Raw genomic sequence first — 18353 nt, 5'->3', positions numbered from 1 at the left:
CGTGAGACAGCACAGACTCAACATAGTCTCCAATGCAGATGACACTCAGCTCATCCTCTCCCTCACCAAAGATCCTGCCACCACCAGACTCAGCTTTCAGGAAGGTATGAAGGACATCGCATCCTGGATGTGCAGAAGCTGCCTGAAGCTCAACTCGGAGAAGACAGAGGTCCTCGTCCTCGGACCCTCCCCCACCGCCTGGGACAGCACCTGGTGGCTGACTGCCCTCGGGAGTTCCTCCACCCCCACCGACCAAGCATGGAACCTCGGCATCATACTCGACTCCTCTCTTTCCATGACCCGACACCCTCCGAATCCTTTGCAAGACCTTTAAATGGATCCTCCCCAAATCAAGAAAAACCGTCACCCACGCACTCATAACTAGCAGACTAGACTACGGAAACGCCCTCTATGCCAGACTCAACAAGTCCCTAGGCCGCAAACTGCAGACCCCTCTATGAACATCTTTAGGAAGACACTCAAGACCTGGCTATTCGACTGAATGGAGCTGCATACCCCCCTCGCCCCTCCAGCACCTTGAGACCTCATGGGTGAGTAGCGCACTTACAATTCCCTGATTGATTGATTACAATTTCCTGATTGATACTACTAACAGGCTTTGACACGGACAGTCCAAATCTCAATTGGCAACGCTTAATACTCAGAGGTCATAAGAATCTGCATGGCACATCCTTCCATCCATGTCAGCATACCCATCTGCAGGTAACCCTTGAAACCTCGCACTGGGCAACTGTAGCGGATGTGACGTGCTAGCAGCGTTCTTTAATATCAAATGTTTCAGATATACTTGCATGCATCCTGACAAAACTGCATTTTGGCAATGGAGTTTCATGTAGAGAGTGTAACTTGAATCATCATCAAGTAAGACATCATGAAGTTGTTTAACACTAGAAAAATAACTGTAATCAATGACAAGCATTTGCAATGCAATGGGTCTCGCATTAGTGAAACCTTTAGCTACTGGCGCTGCAAATGATAATGTTTGTTAGATTATTTTTATTCCCAAAAAAATCCCAGCAGTAGCATAAGGAATAAAAGAAAAGAAAATCCACAAAGCAAGGAAAGGGTGCAGTATCAAAGGCTGTTACTAGGTGTCCCTGTGGAGTTGAAAAGGGACCTCTATTAGCCATATAAGGTACTGCACCCATATCGCGTACATTAGTGCGGGCAGCTGCAATACGTGTGGCTCTGTTTGGTGTATTTCGCTCACACGAGGTTGCATACTTATCATGGATGTGCTTCTGTATCGAGTAGACTGTTTTGGTATTGTTGCTACATTAGTTCATCAAGACATATAGTCCTTTTATTATTACGAGACGGGACCTGGGATTCTATATAACAGGACATAATACATGGTTACTAACCGTTTGGATCATATGCGACAACGGATCTTCTTGGACATTCTATTGTGATTCGTGGAAGTCCTTAAGTTTGTTTAGACTATCCTGTTTATTATACAATACAGGTTTTCCGAGTTCATCAATTGATTGTGGCCTATGAATCGAATTGTGACTATTTTCCTAAATTGCCGTGAAAAAGTCTAGGATTAGACTAAACACGTGTCAGCAAGTTTGTGTGCTGGGAAAATTGTCTAAGAGAATAAGTAAAAAGAAACTGAAAAATGACAGATGACCTCCTTGGACTGCTAATTGTATGCCGGATGTCTTATTAGACTGGCCGTATGAACTGATGCGGACTTTTGCATTGTAATTTTGATCTGTATAGAACTTATCCAATACTCTGTTTGGATTATTGTTAATTACAAAGGGTGTGCTGCATCAGCTTTGTTCTCAGGTTCTAAATGTGGATTTAGCACATTATAAATGAAAGCTCTTGTAACAGAAGTGGGACTAGAGAATAGAGTGAAGAGTTTGGCTGGCTGTAAAGATACCAAATATTTAAACAATTAACGAAAAAAAGTTGCAAGGAAATGCTGCGAAAAGCATCAAGGCCCTTAGGTAATAAACAGCCTGAACCAAAATAAGGTATGATGAACTGAAATGAGTAACTGCTGTATTTCATATAATTGGCATACTTTCTGAAAGGGTAATAAAAGACCCTGTTATTTACAATAAGGCTCTGAGCTTCAAGGTGGCTATCTCTTTTCTACCATCAGAGACAGACTTACAGAGGGTACAAATCCAAGCCATTTGCCACCCACACCCTTTCCTTTGCAGCTCCCAGGCTGCTGTACCTTTACAATGCCTTGTCTGATCTCAAGATGTCCTTTCCTCTGCAGCTCCAGGGGCTGCGGTACCTTTACAATGCCTTGTCCGCACTCAAGATGCCCTCTCCTCCACAGCTACCGGGGCTGCGATAACTTTACAATGCCTTGTCCGATCTCAAGATGCCCTCTCCTCCGCAGCTCCCGGGGCTGCGGTACCTTTACAATGCCTTGTCTGATCTCAAGATGCCCTTTCCTCTGCAGCTCCGGGGGCTGCCGTACCTTTACAATGCCTTGTCTGATCTCAAGATGCCCTCTCCTCTGCAGCTCCCTGGGCTGCAGTACCTTTACAATGCCTTGTCTGATCTCAGGATGCCCTTTCCTCTGCAGCTCCCGGGGCTGCGGTACCTTTACAATGCCTTGTCTGATCTCAAGATGCCCTCTCCTCTGCAGCTCCCAAGGCTGCGGTACCTTTACAATGCCTTGTCTGATCTCAATATGCCCTCTCCTCTACAGCTCCCGGGGCTGCGGTACCTTTACAATGCCTTGCCTGATCTCAAGATGCCCTTTCCTTTACAGTTCCGGGGGCTGCGGTACCTTTACAATGCCTTGTCTGATCTCAAGATGTCCTTTCCTCTGCAGCTCCAGGGGCTGCGGTACCTTTACAATGCCTTGTCTGATCTCAAGATGTCCTTTCCTCTGCAGCTCCAGGGGCTGCGGTACCTTTACAATGCCTTGTCCGTACTCAAGATGCCCTCTCCTCCACAGCTCCCGGGGCTGCGATAACTTTACAATGCCTTGTCCGATCTCAAGATGCCCTCTCCTCCGCAGCTCCCGGGGCTGCGGTACCTTTACAATGCCTTGTCTGATCTCAAGATGCCCTTTCCTCTGCAGCTCCGGGGGCTGCGGTACCTGTACAATGCCTCATCTGATCTCAAGGTTGTAGAAGAGTAGGATCTGCCTCTTATAGTTACCACCACTTTTTGCTAATGTTTCACTGTATTTCGACTTTAATCTGGCTGGGGCCCTTCTAACCAGGACCCCAGCCTAGCTGCTTCCTCTCTAAATTGATTACCAGTACTTTAGGTACACTCCAGATTGGATTCTGGGGTACCCTTATAAGTCCCTAGTATATGGTATACTATGGACCCAGGGCATAGGTACCCCAGAGGCTTACCAGGGCCTCCAGCATGTATTATGCCATCCCTGGAAAGCCTTCCTAAATGACACCACAGGACTGCTACTGCAACCTGGGTAAGGTGGTGCATGCACCCCTTACTGATTTCACTATATCTCTCCATATCACTGCACATATAAACCTATCAGTCACCCCTATGGCAGGCCTTACTAATCTTGAAGGCAGGGTGCTGGGTTGTATGTGAGAGGGTGCCCATGCATGAGCAGAGCCCCCCTGCAGCCTTCGGAACCTTCATTCCGGGGTTGTTTGTGATGCAGCCAAACCATATACTCTTTAAGTGCATTATAACCAAACGGTAAATTCTAACTTTGGGATGGCTGCACGGAAACGTGTTTGGTGTCAAACACCTTTTAATCTTACCCCCCCACCAGTAACTGGTGTGGGAGTATGATCCCAACCTTCTAGAGGGAGAGACATGACAGCACCGGTATACCCGGTACCAGCTAACAGAGCAATGGCATCTCAAAATGGATGCTGCCAGCCATAGACACAAGTCTGCCCTCCTGCTGCTGGACGAAACTCCAGCAGGGGAGGCCTGGACAATAGGTTTCCTGTCACAGGGAGGTGTCACCACCTCCCAGACATGCTTTAGGGTATTGGGGATGGGTGGGTGCACTCCAAGAGTGCTTTGAAGTTCAGCACTGGGGGCACATTTGGTGTCCCTGTGCACAGTCTAGTTCAAACCGGTTGCAGGTGTTACCAGTCCCTGCTCTGGCGCGAAACTGGACAAAGGAAATGGGTGTAGCCACCCCTCTTTCCTGACCCTCCATAGGTGGGTCCCCAGAGTATGTCCAACCCTTTCCTTGGGTATAAGAAAGGAACCCCTGGCTCCAGGACTTTGGATTACACCTGGACGAAACTCTGATACTGAATCCTGGAACTTCGACGACCTACACTGAACTAGATGACTGAAGAATCTCCTTGGAGTAAAGGAGTTACTCCCCTGCTTGGCAGGCACCAAAGACGCATCTGTCCGGTTTGCATCTCCGAAGCTCCTGCCGGACTCCGAAGAATTTTGCAACACAGGAGGTGGGTTTCCGTGGTCTCTGAGGTCGATCTGTGCACTCAGCAATATTGAGGCCTGTATCCCTCGTGGAAGACTGTGCAACCCGATCCCCTGGACACCGCAACCATTTGCAGAAGCATCAGCTTTCCAACGACTCCTACAGCTAAGCTTTGGGTTACTTGTAGCCTTGACCTGAGCAGCATTTGCACCGAAGATTGCACGCCTACACTCCAAAAGTGTTCCGTGAGCTGGCTCTTTGTGTTTTCTCTCGAGGTCCCTTCGCGATCCCTGGTCTGTCGACTTGTGGGTCCCTGTGAAGGTAACTTTAACTTCAATTGGGCTTACCTGGTTGCTCCAGACGTGCCCCGACTCTCCATCTCTTGGGGAGTCCCCAGGACCATGCTGGTCTGCACCGAAGCATCTTTTCTCTTCCTGCATGGGTTGCTGTTGCAAAGGCTTGTCGGGTCCAATCCGGGCACCGACACCACAGCACTCAACATGCTTTGTGGGACAGCTCGAATCCAGCTCCTGGTCGTCCTCGACGCCTCCTGGTCCTCGTGACTGCAGAGTCAAGCTTCACCTCTTCGCTCCTGAAACACCCGACAACGATGGGCATTCATCTATCGTGCCCCTGGTCACTGGCAAGTGACCCAGACTCTGTCCCCTATGCTTTCAGGTACTTCTGATCTTTGATCCACGCTTGGATCACACCGGACACTCTTCTCCTTCCCGGCAGCAGCACTTTGCAGCAGGCTCGGGGCTGCGGTACCTTTACAATGCCTTGTCTGATCTCAAGATGCCCTTTCCTCTGCAGCTCCCAAGGCTGCGGTACCTTTACAATGCCTTCTCTGATCTCGATGCCCTCTCCTCTGCAGCTCCCGGGGTTGCGGTACCTTTACAATGCCTTGTCTGATCTCAAGATGCCCTCTCCTCTAAAGCTCCCTGGGCTGCGGTACTTTTACAATGCCTTGTCTGATCTCAAGATAGCCTTTCCTCTGCAGCTCCCGGGGCTGCTGTACCTTTACAATGCCGTGTCTGATCTCGAGATGCCCTCTCCTCTGCAGCTCCCGGGGCTGCTGTACCTTTACAATTCCTTGTCTGATATCATGATGCCCTCTCCTCTGCAGCTCCCGGGGTTGCAGTACCTTTACAATGCCTTGTCTGATCTCAAGATGCCCTCTCCTCTACAGCTCCCGGGGCTGCGGTACCTTTACAATGCCTTGCCTGATCTCAAGATGCCCTTTCCTTTACAGTTCCTGGGGCTGCTGTACCTTTACAATGCCTTGTCTGATCTCAAGATAGCCTTTCCTCTGCAGCTCCCAGGGCTGCGGTACCTTTACATTGCCTTGTCTGATCTCAAGATGCCCTCTCCTCTGCAGCTCCCGGGGCTGCTGCACCTTTACAATGCCTTGTCTGATCTCAAGATGCCCTTTCCTCTGCAGCTCCGGGGGCTGCGGTAGTTTTACAATGCCTTGTCTGATCTCAAGATGCCCTTTCCTACGCAGCTCCCGGGGCTGCAGTACCTTTACAATGCCTTGTCTGACCTCAAGATGCACTCTCCTCTGCAGCTCCCGGGGCTGCAGTACCTATACAATGCTTGTCTAATCTCAAGATGCCCTTTCCTTTACAGTTCCTGGGGCTGCTGTACCTTTACAATGCCTTGTCTGATCTCAAGATAACCTTTCCTCTGCAGCTCCCGGGGCTGTTCTACCTTAACAATGCCATGTCTGATCTCAAGATGCCCTTTCCTCTGCAGCTCCCGAGGCTGCGGTACCTTTACAATGCCTTGTCTGGTCTTAAGATGCCCTTTCCTCTGCAGCTCCCGGGGCTGCGGTACCTTTACAATACCTTGTCTGGTGTTAAGATGCCCTTTCCTCTGCAGCTCCTGGGGCTGCAGTACCTTTACAATTAATCCACATTCCACATTTGTAAAGCGCGAACAATCACCCGCAAGGGTCTCTAGGTGCTGGGGGCCATCGGGAAGATTAAGCAAGCTATTGCCCAGAGTCACATGGTGCTGGGCTAATCTGCCGCTGGCGCCGGGGATCGAACCGTGATCCCCAGATTCCGGAGTCAGTCGCCCTGGCCGCGGCACCACACCTCTTCCTCAAGCTTCCTCAATGCCTTGTGTGATCTCAAGCTGCCCTTTTCTCGTTCAGTGAGGACAACACCTGTATACATTTCAAAGCACCAAGGTTTCTCGACTGCAGTTAGCAGGGTACTTTGAAATGTTTTTCATGTGCAGGACATTGTAATGCAGAATGTCGATGACGTTCTCTCATACATGTCTGTGGTGTGGTGAATTGTACTCATGCTATTGTGTTCCTGTGGATGGAGGGAAGAAGACCTCTGCACACTGTCTCCCATTGCGTGGCCTGCATAGAGCTGCATGTTTACCACCGGAGACGTGCCGTTGTGGAAACAACCGAAGAGTGGAGCTGTGCATCTGTCACGACTCGTATATGGCCACTTACATGTTCGTCAAACTGGTCCAAAGCCCCAAACTCCCTTAGTGTGACGTGTAGTTAGCAGTTAGCTAGTTTTCAGTGTTGGGTTCTTGATTTGATTCAATTGATTGTCCTATGGCCAAGATACTTACCTGATGAAGGGTGATTTTCAAACATTCAGAGTAGATCTGAGGGATGGCACTTTTTGCACCATATGTTCACCAATTGGAGCACTCCTTTTAAAAAAGTGGTGGACGCATGGAACCACTCCTGCAGAAGGATGGCCACTGATATGGATGCTATCGGGCTGGTACCTTCGGAGATTCATTAAGGTTCTTTCAAGGTTAACGCATCTAAAAGAACCGCCGCAGAAAAATATTTATTTTTGGGTACAACTTTTTTATCATACAATGAAAAAAACCAGTAATTAGTTATCCACGCCCATGATCGTGTTTCTTTTTCTTATTGTCATGACTCGGCCTTAAACAAATGAGGTAATGCCATCTATATTTACAAGTTTGGGGCGGGGCTTAGTGTTTCCAGTACTGAAGCACTGCCACGGTCCACCCACTATCTTAGTACTCCGTGACACATTGTTGCAGGGAGTCGCAATGGGAGGGAAAGCTAACAAGCTGAATAAAACCTTTCACCTCGGCTATAAGTCCTCGGAGAGTAAGGGACCCTCTACCCTCTGCACTGTTCAGAGATCAAGATGCGTGGCTCAAGACAAAACATACAGGGGCAAAATAAAACAAGCAGGAGAGGTGGGGGAAAGTGCATGGAACGGAAGCGGAGTCCTTGGAATGCCTCTGACTACAACTAAAAGCTTCAACGAAAATACTTTCAAATAAACTACTATATTTAATCTAAACTAAATCGGCAGTACAGACATATGAACTCAAAAGCGGGATTCAACTTGCAGGTCTTACATACTGCATGACACGTGACAAACCATGCAGGAGCTTAAATAAAACAAGTGGGGGGCAGGGGGGCTTAGAGAGAACAGGCACCCATGGAATGCCCATATCTCCAACAATCAAACAAAAGGGATGGCTACCTTTGATCCAACTGAGGCTTGCCACGCTGGTTAAATAAATAAAGCTTTGCGGGAGAGCGTGTCCTGCCTGCAACAGCAGGCAGGAGCAAGCTATTTAAGAAAATAGTGCTCTGAGGCTGTAATTAAAACATACGGAGAAACAACACATGTAACGGGGGGTGTCCTCAAGGGAGGTTACAAGAAGAGAATAGATGGTACTAAGGCGGGATTAGTAAACCTATTGACCAATGAAAAGCCACCATTTACGAATGAAAGTGACAGGAGCCAGTTATAAAGATGGGTGGAAAGTGGGCGGGGCTTCATGCCCATATCCTGAATACAGCATGTCTCAAAGAGACAGCGCAATTGCTGCCTAGGCAAGACCTAAAAAAAAAAAAAAAGCATAAACAAACATCCTGGACCAACTTATCAACAGCACACTTCCCAGAATCAGAGGATGGTTGTCTCTAGATGTGAAGTCCTGGCATTTTCCGTTTTCGTTTGTAGCAAATAACCAGCGGAAAAAAATCTACTATTACGGTTGGTTGCAACTTCCGCTAGGAGTCATGCCCATTTGCCTACTTAATGTATCTGCATACTTGTTTTCTTCTACTGGTGATGATATGCTATGGATAAAATGTTCCTTTTAATAGCATACTGCCAAATCTGTTCTACCCATTTCAAAATTGGGTAGGAGATTGTTTCCCCCTTGCTTGCTTGGAAATAGGCAAAGATTTTGCACCGTCTGTGATTCTATAAATTGGCTTGTTCTAAAATTTGACTCCAACAATTTCAGAGCCAGGAATACTGCCTTAAACTCCAAGCAATTGATGTGACCCAGGTTTGTGCATACCAATCACATGTAGAGTGTCTACTACAAACAATACAGTAATGAAGGGAACACTTGAATTAATCTCTGCCACTGGCAATTGTTTGGGGCCATATCCTAGTCCATCTTTTTTCACTAACTATGCCACTAAAAGCCCACACGTGCCCCATGCTCACTTTGCCACAGGGCTCAAGGTGCATCCTACAAAAAAGCCAAAATAAGGTGAAACCACTCTGGGTTTGCTTGTGATCCCACTCAGAGGGGACCTGGTTTGGCGATTGAAGCTGAAATGCTCCTATTGAAGTAACTCCAAGGCAGATCTACATATGGCTGGTACCTGTCTGAGATTCCATGGTAGGAAATAAATTAGGAATGGATTGTGGCCAAGAATAGTTTTCAGTGGCTGAGATTATTTCATGCAATCAATCCATCATATTTTTACTTTCCTTTGTCCAATCAAGCAGCATATTAAGTATTCAGTCAAGAAGTCTAACAACCCATCAAGCTGACCGGGCACAATGATTTATTCAATACAATGAAAGTTCCAGAGACACAAAGACAATCATTCCGTGCCCGATGAGTGCCTATCCTGCACACAGGGTGAGACAACAATTGAGAACATCCAAAAATGTCTGGCAGAGGAAAAATACTAATGGTGGGAATAATGTATTCTGCACCTCGCCACCTCCTTTTTGTACAATCCTATGATTCCTGTAAAGCGCTCTGATAACCTAACGGGTCAAGTTCGCACTCTATAAAACACAAAAATAAATAAATAAATAGACAAATGAGTGAGTAGCTAGATTGATCCGCACAACTATTACATAGTGTACAGAGCCCCACACACAACACGAGACATGCCCACCAACATGAGAGGAAGATGTTTTGACAAAGCACCTACTGAGGAGTAAAGGACAGACCTATTTTATACTCCCTGAAAAAGCAAGCTTATCAATAGCTATTTATGGTCCGCAATCGATGACCACATCTTAACTGTTTCTGGCCATGGTTTTGACACAGAAGTGTTGTTGGCAGGATGAGCTAATAAGGACAACAGTGAAGTCTTGGACAAAGGTGAGCGACTAGAGGATTTGGGGAAGATAAAACACCTTGAAGGCTGACTCAGGAGAACTAGACGGCTAATGCTGCTAGACACATTGCTGGTCTTCAAGTAGTCACTGACACAAATTACAAAGTAAATGGCTCCGATACCTCTGAGGCAGTCACAATCACAGAAAAGATTGGGGTTAAATTAGGAGTGGAATTGTCACTGCTACATCAATACATCACTGTTAGTCTGTCCTGGGACAACGTCCCACCCTACTCTATTTTCTCCGAGGCAAACAGCCTTCTGGCGGGCCATTGCTCTAAGTCAATGAAATGGTCTTATCTGATATCTGTTAGCACATGTTTTAGGCGCAGTGGAAGATGAAGCTGTACTTACCATCCAAAGAAAGCCAGTCCAGTTGAGTACTGGGCAGGGCCATGAAGGTGCGGGATCTGTACTCAAACAGCACAGAACTGGAGAGGACTTGATTGTCCTTTACCACCTGCAGTGTGACCAGCCCAGCCTCGTGTGCTGCAAAAAGGTAAAGAGGGTGGTGAGCAGACAGTTCTAAGCAAGGGATCTACACAACATACACCACCACCAATACAATGGACCACAGCTCTTGCATCTAGTTCTTGTCTAACATGTACAGGGCCCTCTGTAAACATGGCAGCCATCTTACAATGTGGTATTTTACGATTTCAGTGCGATGAAAAGAATATCAGGAAACACTAATGTTATCTGCTTTCCTAAGCAACAGAAATCTCATATCTTCCAATTTTAAGCATGTGTGATTATATCATCCGGGCGACTTTTTTCCTTTGCATTCTGGGATTTGTAGTCCTCTTTTTTTCATCTCTGTATAAAATCAGGTCTACTGGTCCCAAACATGCAAAGAACAAACCCTGGGCTGGCAGAGCAACTCACCTGTGGATAGAGGAACAAAGAGCACTGGAGTATTTGTAGGTGTTGTTAGGCTTATTTGTAGGTAAAGAATATGTATCATGACGGAGTCACCAAAGCATATACAGATGTCTGGAAAGCTGAAATTCAGGGTATTTGGTGAACAGCACACATCTTTCAATTTCATTACAGGGGTAAGGATTCCTGTTATTTTGATGAGACTCGTTGTGCACTGAAAGAGGGAGCCCACAGTTCCACCATCACTAACCACTGTGTCTGCTGTTTACCTAGGCTCGTGCAGTGCTTGGAGCTGCAGTTTTCATGACTTAAAGGAGAGACAATGCATTCTGTGGCTGCTTATCACAGGACAGCTAGAACCACGGCACATTTATTTTTGCAAGTGTAATGACGCATTTGACCCTTTCCGCACTGATGTGATTGTGTGAATTTCTGTGTTTTCAAATTTTCAACAATTGAACTATGAATCGGTTTTTTACATTAATCTAACATAAATGTATCATTCATCATCTTTTATTTTTGTTGACATTTCTTGTGGATTACTCTCTGCTACTGCAACATGTTTTATAAAACAAACACAAATTTCAATAACAATTTGTACAATGTTGATAATGTATATCTGTGATTTACAAATTTCAGAACAGCGTATCTCTCTCGAAGTATTCCCAATGCATTTTGGGATCTAAATATCCCTTCTTCAGGGATGCTGTAATATAAACAATAAGATTGTTTGTTAATCTAAACGGGGGGAGCTGACATGCTCAATGCATCGTGCATACAGACTGCAAACAAACTACGTCGTGTTCCTGAATTTCATGGTTGTTAACTCCCATATCACCGTGAATCTCATGCGTGACATGCATTTCACAACAAGAAACCAAGTTCCCTGAAATAACCTTTTACGAGGTAAATGCAACCACATCAAAAATTGAATAACACTCTACTTCACCACACTATTTGTGCGCCTTAACACCGTAAATAGATAGCATTAGTGCAGAGAAGTGCTCCGCGTAATTCTGATGTGCTCAAAATCAGATTGTAAAAAAATGATATAAACACTCCCTGGGAGAGACCTTTAGCCCTTGTGAACGCATAATGTTAATGCCAAGCTGACCTTGGTCATGGAGTAATCTGAGGAAACAAAACTGCTTCTTAGCAGCCCTTGATAAAATACATTCATGTTGTCTCGCCACCAATAAACCGGCTCTTAATGTATCTGCAATCTTGTCAACATTAGAGGTGCCAGCTGTACTCATTCTCTCAGTCAAATGTTGTTGTTCTCCTTTATGTGCTTCCACACTGAGTGGTTGTCTAGTGGTTGCTAGTTCCTGGTCCGATACTCTGCTTTCTTGAGACGACGTAGCTTGTTTCTGGATGGGTCTCCTGTGAGCATACACCTCTGCCCAGGTGTATACTTCATAAAGCTTATAATCAATGGTATAACATTTGTATTTCCTGAGTTTCAGTTCTTGGGTTTCTTTGTCATATCTGACTAGTTTCTCGTTAAGATCATTAAGAGTAATTCTACAATGTTCTGCTTCACATCTTGTGCTTCGATCCGTTTTAAAGGTGTTGATCTCTTCCTCAATCTCCTTGATTGTTTTAGATAATTCTTCCACTAGAAGTAAAATCAGATGCAGCGAACATTTATTCAAGATGGCATACCATTCTCCATGAAACGTTTGTTAAATTGAAATCAGAATAGCATTGGTTTAATAGGTAGTCTTAAACCCCTTGGGATTCTCTGCACTTTGTGGTACTGTGCAAAACCAAAGGGGATGATGGACAGAGTGTTGAACATTGCAAGCACTCACCCCCAGTCAACTGATCTGGGTTTAATCCATCATCATTCTTTAGCTCAATCCGCGACCACAGTTCAGACATGGCCATATGCAAATCAGTCTGACCCTGTGCCTCATGGGAACAGTCCAGCCCCAACTGCCAAGCCATGTCTTCCCTGGACCGGAAACAAGCATCCTGGGACCAGTTTAGGGCTAAATCTCTCTTCTCCTTGGCTAGGATTCTTGTTTCCAGTCCAGGGAAGACCTGGCTTGGCAGTTCGGCCTGGACTGTTCCCATGAGGCACAGGGTCAAGACTGATTTGCACATGGCTGGGTTCAAACTGGAATGGCATGGTGAGCAAAAATGATGGAGTTAGGCCCAGATCTCTGTACTGGGGTGAATGTATGACATTGTTCTGCATTCTGTCCATCAGCTGTTGTTTTTGCCTTTGTGGTCCTTGAAGCATGGAGTCGTTGAGTGAGGACACTTCTAGATAGAAATTCGAGCTGTCTCAGTTGTTGTGCCACAGATCCTCCCTGTTTATTGAACGCTTAGGTATCTTGTATCAGTGCATATATATCCGTTGCTTGTGCTTGGGTATCAGTTGCACTCGCTGCAGTTGACACTTTGTTTAACGTACACGTCATACCTAGAACGGATTTTCCTTCGGAGCAGGTGAGAGTTGCATGGTATAGATCAAACATTAGAGCATTTTTCGAATGTATTTACATGTTGTATTTTAGAGCATTGGACCACTGTCAAAGTTTTGATCAATTCTATTCGTAAATCACAGTATTGAAGACAACGTTTGAGTACACAGCTTTTTAAAATATTGGCACTAGTTAACACCGGGCTGCTTTGACAAGATTGCAGATACTTTAAGAGCCGGTTTATTGGTAGAGAGACAACATGAATGTATTTTACCAAGGGCTGCTAAGAAGCAGTTTTGTTTCCTCAGATTACTCCATGACCAAGGTCAGCTTGGCATTAACATTATGCGTTCACAAGGGCTAAAGGTCTCTCCCAGGGAGTGTTTATATCATGTTTTTACAATCTGATTTTGAGCACATCAGAATTACGCTGAGCACTTCTCTGCACTAATACTATCTATTTACGGTGTTAAGGCGCACAAATAGTGTGGTGAAGTAGAGTGTTATTCAATTTTTGATGTGGTTGCATTTACCTCGTAAAAGGTTATTTCAGGGAACTTGGTTTCTTGTTGTGAAATGCATGTCACGCATGAGATTCACGGTGATATGGGAGTTAACAACCATGAAATTCAGAAACACGACGTAGTTCGTTTGCTGTCTGCATGCACGATGCATTGAGCATGTCAGCTCCCCCCGTTTAGATTAACAAACAATCTTATTGTTTATATTACAGCATCCCTGAAGAAGGGATATTTAGCTCCCAAAATGCATTGGGAATACTTCGAGAGAGATACTCTGTTGTGAAATTTGTAAATCACAGAAATACATTATCAACATTGTACAAATTGTTATTGAAATTTGTGTTTTTTTAATAAAACATAACTAGAAGAATGCCACAAGGATAAAAAAGCACCTTAGAAAATGGGAGATTGTCATGACATTTACCTGCTACTTTTGACCATGCCACAACAAAACTCCTTATTTAGGGACTTAAAGTACAAGATTAAGTCAGCACACGGAATGATACATTTAATAATTAAGCAGAAGTAGAGTGATTGTTACCAGGACAGTAGCAGCGCAAGACTCCGGACTGTATGAGCGAAGCAGGAACTGTGATCTGGTCAAAGACGCAGGAGTATGTCTCGGCATCCTCAGTCCATGGGCCGGTGATCAGTACCTTCACACCACCCTGGCAAAAGGAGGCAATCATCAGGTCATTAGCTAGATCAATTTGGAGACATATTATATCATTGCATGGCTAAATGTGGAAGTGATCACATTGTTAATCCACATCTTCTGAGCAGGTATCGTATAGACAACAGCAGTGGGTGCCACAGTGGGCCGTTGTTATGAAATGCCTGTAGGTTGTCGGTGAGAACCCAAGAACCCAGACAATCATTTTAGCGATAAAGGATGGCCATCAACAAAGTCAGACATATGGCTAGGTAAAGCTGTATAAACAAGTGTCAACATATGTTACCTACCGTGAGTAAGCAAGCAGCTATTCACAATCTTCTATGCAGTCATCCTTCATGTTCTGTCCATATGGAACTGGCAGTCCTGTTGACACAACAATATACAGCACTCCCTCACCTCGTATGGCATCCAAAGGTTTCACCTCATTCTTTTGTCTTCATCTATTAGAGCCTCCATGTAGGAAAGTGCACCTTCTTGACATGGTCACCCCCACCTTTCGACCTAGTACTGATGTCTTTCGATGGAAAGTGCACTAGTCCCTGCTAACCAGGACCCAGTGCCAGTGTTCTTTGCCTTAAAACAGATACAAGCCTAAGTGTAACACATTTGCCAAGGACCTTAGCACCCCTCTAAGTTCCTAGTATATGGTACCTCTGGTACCCAGGGCATGGGTACTAAAGCGGGTCCCTATGTGCTGCAGCATGTATTGTGCCACTCAAAAGGACCCACACAAAAAATGCATGCAGGATTCATGAAACGGAACAACCAATTTTGAAAACAAGACATGGCACACTCCCTGTGTGCCATGCCTGTACACAATGCATATACTATATTTAAGTCACCCCAACCTCAGGCCTTAGAGCACTAAGGCAGGGTGCATTATATTATGGGAGGACATATCTGTATGAGTAGATATGCCCCTGAGATGTCAGGTACCATTGTCACAGCATTGTAAGTGATCAGAAAGCCATCTTAAGCATACGTACTGGTCATTACAAGTTAATCAACTACACAATGGCTTCACTGAAAATAATGTTGTTTGGTATCAAACCACTAGTCGTAATAAAGCCACACTGATTCCAGTGTTGTATTATGACATACGCTGAGAGGGAACCTTAGAGGTACCCCCTGAACCCTACCAGCCATTTAGTGTGCTGGTTGACTGGACCATTCCAGCTTTCCAACAGAGACTTGTTTCGAACTCCCCGTTCGGGAGAGCCAACGCTCTCAGAGGCAAGAAACAATGCCTTTTCTGGCAGGAGGTGCCCACACCTCCTCCATCAGGGTGGTTAGTGATTCAGCCTATCGTGGCCAGAGGCTTCACACCCCCTGCCACCTTTGATAAGCGATACCAGCTTCCTCCAGACCTGGAAAATTCCACCCCCTGCCATGGGGCATATTTGGAACCAGAGCAGGCAGGAAAATTAGCTAGTCAGTAGGAGAGTTGCACTATCAGGCTAAGCACACTCCTAAGATGGGCCACCTGAAGTGGATACTTAAGGACAGGTTTCATCATCATGCTTTTGGCAAACCTAGGAACTCTGGGTCAGGTTCATGCCCACTCTCCACAGGAAGTGGTCCTATAGGGAGTGTAGTCACCCCAGGGGTAAACAGCCCATTGGTTACTACCTTATGCTCCCCTGAGCGCCCCTAAATCCAGTATTTAGGTAGCCCCCTGACACCATGAACTCGACTACTCGACTACCTGAGAACCAAAGAAGGACAGAAGAGAGCAGTCACCATGAGAACTAAGGACTTACGCTGAACTTGCCGGCAAACCCTGCCTTGCTGCTGGTACCTTGACAATTGCACTGAGCAAGCTCATCCAAAAGCTGTGCATCCCTCACAGCTTGCGGAGGACTGTCCAGCACTTCAACAATCAAGCAGCATCTCTGTCAGGGAGAAGGAGCCATCCCCCTGCAGCCACAGGCACCGACAACTGTGTTCACCGAAGAAGCATTTTGCCAGGAAGAAGTCCTTGCAGCTCCAGGAGGTAAGATCTGTCTCTCTGCTGCGTATTGAAAAGCAAAGACCTCCAGGCTTCGCCCAGCACCAATACCCTGGGTACAGGAGCATTTGCAGCAACCAAGGCTTGCTGTGTGTCCAATCTGGACACCATCGACGTCAAAGCCGACCTGCCGATTAAGTACTTTGGGATCACGAAGGCAAACACTGAGAGCCTCCCTACTGTCCTGGTTTCTCTCCCTCTCCACGTCATTAAAGCCAAAGAAGAGCCTCTAACCACAGCGACACACCAGCCAAATCACCTCTTCACCTGAGCCTCCAGGCCGGATTCATGTAAACTGACTGTGTCCCTGTGCCCCTCAAGAGCCGAGCCCCCCTTTGGGTTCTACCAGACTTGGCCCCAAGTCCTCACTAGCAGCCTTTCTTTTGCAGGTACCTTTGCCATTGACTTTACCACATATGTTTGAGGCTACCATGACAAGCACCTCTGCCCCGGACTCCCCAGGGCAGGTAAACCCGAACTGCTGGTGGTTTCTTGGGCCTTGGCACCTAAGTCCCTAAAGGAATTCTACAAATCCATTCACAAGTGTACCTTTGAATTGCATGTTTCTCCCATAGGATAAAATTACCGCGTTCAAGGCTTATACCCCAAAACCACTGTTTGACTGTATTTTTCCAATACTACAAAAATCTATACCTCTGAAAGTACTGACTGATTGGGATGATCTTGGTGTCTAAAATTATATTAACAACTGTGTTATTTTTCAAAATAGGTCTGGAGTTTCTTCTTGTGTGTCTCAGTTATTGACTCTGTGTGAACAACAAATGCGTAACACTACTCTCTGATAAGCCTGAGCTATGAGACCACGCTACCAGAAATAGAGCACTTGGGTTTATTAATTTAACCCTGAAAGCCATTAAGGGTCACCTGGACTATTTGCACTGAGTCCCCTAATTGTACACTAAATACATAGCCAGCTTCCTATACTCTGCACTTCAACTCAGCCTCCCTCTCTAGTTAGAAATGACACGACCAAAAGAAGACCTTAATCACCTTTAAAGCCAAACTTAACACAGGCTGAGGACATTAACCAATGAATCAGAAAACACATAATTTCACAATCATAATTTGCTGCAATGTCCAACATAGCATCTTTTTTCAAGAGTATCTTCACTAGTGACAACCATGGAAGGATACAGTGGCGTTGGTCACCCTCTGAGAATGACACTTCTACATGGATTTCCATGTATGGTAGAATGGACTCGGTCACCCTCTAAGAAAGACACTGCTACATTGATTTCCATGTATGGTACAGCGGGCTCGAACACCCTCTAAGAATGACACTGCTACATGGATTCCCATGTATGGTAGAGTGGACTCGGTCTCAGTCTAAGAATGACACTGCTACATGGATTCCCATGTATGGTACAGCGGGCTCGAGCACCCTCTAAGAATGACACTGCTACATGGATTCCCATGTATGGTACAGCGGGCTCGAGCACCCTCTAAGAACGACACTTCAACATGAATTACCATGTACAGTAGAGCGGGCTCAGTCACCTTCTACAAATGACACTTCCACATAGATTTCCATGTATGGTAGAGCAGACTCTGTCACCTTCTAAGAATGACACTTCTACATGGATCCCCGAGCATGGTACAGCGGGCTCGGTCACCCCCTAAGAATGACACTTCTACATGGATTCCCATGTACGATGTAGAGCTTCATCACCTTCTAAGAATGACACTTCAACATGGATCCCCATGAGTGAGAAAGTGGCTCTGTATATACTGTTCCCAAATAGGTACAGTGTGTACAGAGTCCACACTCCCTAGAGGTTTGGCAGAGGGTAAAGTTAGATATAACCTTACTCTCTAAACTGGTAGCTTGGTCGAGCAGTAAGGCAGTATCAGAGGACAGTGTAAAGCGTTTATTGTACACACTCAGTCAGCAAATGGTCTCACACACTCAAGAACTGAACTCTAGGCCAATGGTTTATATAAAAAATATATGGTTGTTTTATTATAGAACCAACAATAGGTGTCAAAATATACGTTCTCAGAATGAGATGCTTTAGTTAAATACTT

The 18353-nt window shown here is 45.7% G+C and overlaps 1 protein-coding gene across 4 annotated transcripts in view; it reads right to left on the bottom strand.

Moving 5' to 3' along the window:
- CAMTA2 (calmodulin binding transcription activator 2) overlaps positions 1–18353 on the bottom strand; it is a 1245102-nt gene that overhangs the window by 654327 nt on the left and 572422 nt on the right. For all 4 annotated transcript variants that reach the window (XM_085638475.1, XM_085638477.1, XM_085638474.1 and 1 more), the window contains exons 10-11: positions 14165–14291; positions 10146–10280 (exon numbers count right to left, since the gene is read on the bottom strand). In XM_085638475.1, coding sequence (XP_085494601.1) covers positions 10146–10280; positions 14165–14291 — 262 coding nt within the window. The remainder of the gene's footprint in view (positions 1–10145; positions 10281–14164; positions 14292–18353) is intronic.

The sequence above is a fragment of the Triturus cristatus genome, chromosome 12 (assembly GCF_964204655.1).
Source record: "Triturus cristatus chromosome 12, aTriCri1.1, whole genome shotgun sequence".
Taxonomy (NCBI): Eukaryota; Metazoa; Chordata; class Amphibia; order Caudata; family Salamandridae; genus Triturus; species Triturus cristatus.
The sequence above is the reverse complement of the archived record's forward strand: the minus strand, read 5'-3'. Positions and strand labels throughout refer to the sequence as shown.